The 3,483-nt window shown below is 41.5% G+C and overlaps 1 protein-coding gene across 1 annotated transcript; it reads right to left on the minus strand.

Moving 5' to 3' along the window:
- Positions 1–442: 442 nt before the first annotated feature.
- Positions 443–1,496, minus strand: LOC117560634 (olfactory receptor 502-like). The gene has a single exon (XM_034237568.1). It carries the CDS (start codon positions 1,395–1,397, stop codon positions 453–455), a length of 945 nt encoding a protein of 314 aa, XP_034093459.1. The 5' UTR covers positions 1,398–1,496; the 3' UTR covers positions 443–452.
- Between the last annotated feature and the right edge of the window lie 1,987 nt (positions 1,497–3,483).

Genomic DNA, 3,483 nt, shown 5'->3' on the forward strand with positions numbered 1-3,483 from the left:
TGCCCGAAAAGCTCCGCCGGAGGTGTGAGTTGAAGGCCTACTGAACTTGGGCCTCCTCCAGACGTTCCCAGTTCACCCGAACTACACGTTTGGGCTTACCAGGTCTATCCAGAGGCTTCCCCCGCCACTCGACCCAACTCACCACCAGATGGTGATCAGTTGACAACTCCGCCCCTCTCTTTACCCGAGTGTCCAAAACATACGGCCTCACATTTTAATATTGACCTTAAATATGCATGAAGAGGCAGCACATAATATGTGCTCTAACTTTAAATCTATTACATTTAACAGAATAGTGATATTTTAACATTTGAGGGAAATTCAAGCCAAATCAAGTTAAATCAAGCATATACAATATTGTTGTTGTGCTTTATGTTGATCTCTATCTAATCATGTATCTCTTTAAATAATTATGATAGGAAACACAATCTAACATGGTCAACATATCCCTTTTATATTTCAGCAGCAGGACCCTTCTTCAGAAATCTCAACACGACTCCTTTGATTTGAGGCAGACCCAGGCCATACACGATGGGGTTATTGAGGGGGGGAATGATCAGATACGCTAAAGACAAAATAACTGTGATGCTTGCATTCAGTTGACCAGCCTCAAATCGAGTCAAAGACAGCTCGAGGAAGAGAGAGATGGAGTAGGTCAAAAAGGAGATGATGTGAGGCAGGCAGGTTTGTAATGCCTTTCCTCTGAATTCAGACGATCTCCTGCTGCAGACCAGCAGAATCTGTAGATATGTGTACAGGACGAAGAACATGGGGATGAAGATGCCGGTCACTGTGGTAAACTGACTAGCTATGTTGTTCAGAGTGGTGTCCACACAGGAGAGCTGCACCACAGGCCAGTTAGAGCAGAAAATCCGGTTCAGTTTATTTCCACACAGCGATAATCTAACACTAAGATAGAGAATGAAGCCCATCGCAAACACTGGGTATAAAACAGCAACGAGCACAAGAACCTGCACCCATTTGAAGGTCATTTTACTGTGGTAGTGTAAGGGCTGACAGATAGCAATGAACCTATCGTAGGCCATGATGCCGAGGATGGTCAGCTCGCAGGAAGCATAGGTGTAAATAACATACATCTGAATAAAGCAAAATGGACGTGAGACCAAATGAGAGTCAGAGACGATGTCCTGCAGGAACCTGGGGAAGAATCCAGCTGAGCCATACAGAGACTTTACACACAGACAGCTGATGAAAATATACATGGGCTGATGCAGAGACTTCTGCAGGAACACTGCCAGAATAATGACCATGTTAGCAGAGACTATAGTCACATAGATGGACAGACACAAGATGAAGAACAGGTATCTGAGGGGCCCAAAGTCTGCAAACAGAGTCAACTGAAAGTAGGGAGGGTTCAGGCTGCTGTTGCTCTTCATGTCTGCTCCAAAGAGAGGAACAATACAGGAACTGTTAATGAGATGCTGTTAGCTACATTTCAGATATTAATACAAAATCAGCCTGCATGCAATCTCCAACAGTTGTATGTGACCATGTTAAATATAACATCTGGGAAAATCTCACCTCCACATACAGTAGTTCACAGACTTATTCAGGCTCTCTATATCTGCGAAGGAAGGGGGAATATAAATGCACAACAAGGGAAATGTTCAAAGGAAAATGTCGTAATTCAACACCGACAGTAATGCAAACACACAATAAGCCTGCGTGCATGTGAATTACAACCTTCCTAACACTTGCACTTGACAATATTGAATTTAGCTTCAGGTAGCTGTAGAAGAGAAGCACACAAATGAAGGGCAGGAAAAAAGTCTCATAAACTACATGAACCACCAAGATGGTAATTCGCATTGATTTAAACATTATTTCACACTCGTACACATTGCCTCCTTCATGTTTGCAAGTCGGCCTGAACAGAGAACACATTCATAGAAAGAACAAGAGTTATAGAAAGGAGAAGCAAGACTTAAGGAAAGGTCACAAGCAGACAATAATCAATATCATCTCATTTGAAGTAAGTCAAATATAAGTGAGAATATATTCTTTCCTTATGTTAAATACATATATGTGCCCGAATACTTGCATGCAGAAGCAGTATACACATGCATGCATGTGAATTGTAACATCTCCTAGGGTTGTATGTGACAATATTGTGCTGGGAATATCTCACCTCCACATACACTACATGCAGCAAAGCTCTGGCCTGTCTCAGTTATTCAAACAGGAGTTCACAGACTTACTCAGGCTTTCTGTATCTGGATAAAAGGACGGGATATAACTGCAACATGTCCTAATTCAACACATACAATACTAAAAACCACAATAACCTGCATGCATGTGAACGGCAAACGTTCACAGCTGGACCTGACAATAGTAACTATACATTCTAAGTAACCGAAGAAGTGATGTACACAAACTAAGACCTTCTCAGAAACTACATGCACCACAATCCTGGCATCTCTCACTTATTGAAACAGTATTTCACTCAGATTTCAAATGTTTGTGTTTGCACCTAAAGCAAAAAGAGAGGTGCATTCAAAGACCCACCGGTAAAGGAAGGAGAGGAAGACCTGAAAAAAAGGCTACACGTGCCCCAGCCAGCATCGCATCATCACATAGAAGGATAATGAAAGTGAGAATAATCCATAGCATATACACCATGTTAATCAATGCTTGCATAAGCTTGCATAAGAATAACATATTCAATGAATTCAACACTCTCAGTACATCAGTACATATAAATACACTCATACAGAATAATTATTGACTTACTGGTTCCATGCCTGAAAGTGTAGGAACATTTACATATGTTATACTTGTGTTCAGATCAGCACGATAACCTTGAAAGCATTCAATATAATGAGGACAACTATTAAAGACAATAGTTAGACAACTGAACCAACCATCAACAATTACGTTTAAAGATTCAATGTGGGTACTAACAATAAAACAGTGTATGTGACTCAGCTTGTTAGTGAGAGCTGTGACATGATGAGAGGAAGCCCCCCCGCCTGTAATGATCCACTCTGAAGAAGCTGGACACTATAGGTCTGCTGCTAGGATGCAGACGTTGCATCATGTTGCTGAGAGGCAAACACCTGTGTGTGTGTGTGTGTGTGTGTGTGTGTGTGTGTGTGTGTGTGTGTGTGTGTGTGTGTGTGTGTGTGTGTGTGTGTGTGTGTGTGTGTGTGTGTGTGTGTGTGTGTGTGTGTGTGTGTGTGTGTGTGTGTGTGTGTGTGTGTGTGTGTGTGTGTGTGTGTGTGTGTGTGTGTGTGTGTGTGTGTGTGTGTGTGTGTGTGTGTGTGTGTGTGTGTGTGTGTGTTGTGTGTTTGTGCGTGTGTGTGTGTGTGTGTGTGTTGGCCGTGTCCACAGAATAATTAAGGAGAGAAACTTTGGCCTGTTAGCAAACACATTAACAACAACTTGATAAGATCATTTAATACATGGTTATATAATATACAGAGTAATACAAAATAATATGATGTAACACGTTATAATAATTAA

Source organism: Gymnodraco acuticeps, unplaced genomic scaffold (assembly GCF_902827175.1).
Source record: "Gymnodraco acuticeps unplaced genomic scaffold, fGymAcu1.1, whole genome shotgun sequence".
Lineage (NCBI taxonomy): Eukaryota > Metazoa > Chordata > Actinopteri > Perciformes > Bathydraconidae > Gymnodraco > Gymnodraco acuticeps.

What these genes read in the sequence shown, in the direction of transcription:
- LOC117560634 (XM_034237568.1), bottom strand. Translation starts at nt 1,397, where the DNA reads ATGAAGAGCAACAGCAGCCTGAACCCTCCCTACTTTCAGTTGACTCTG.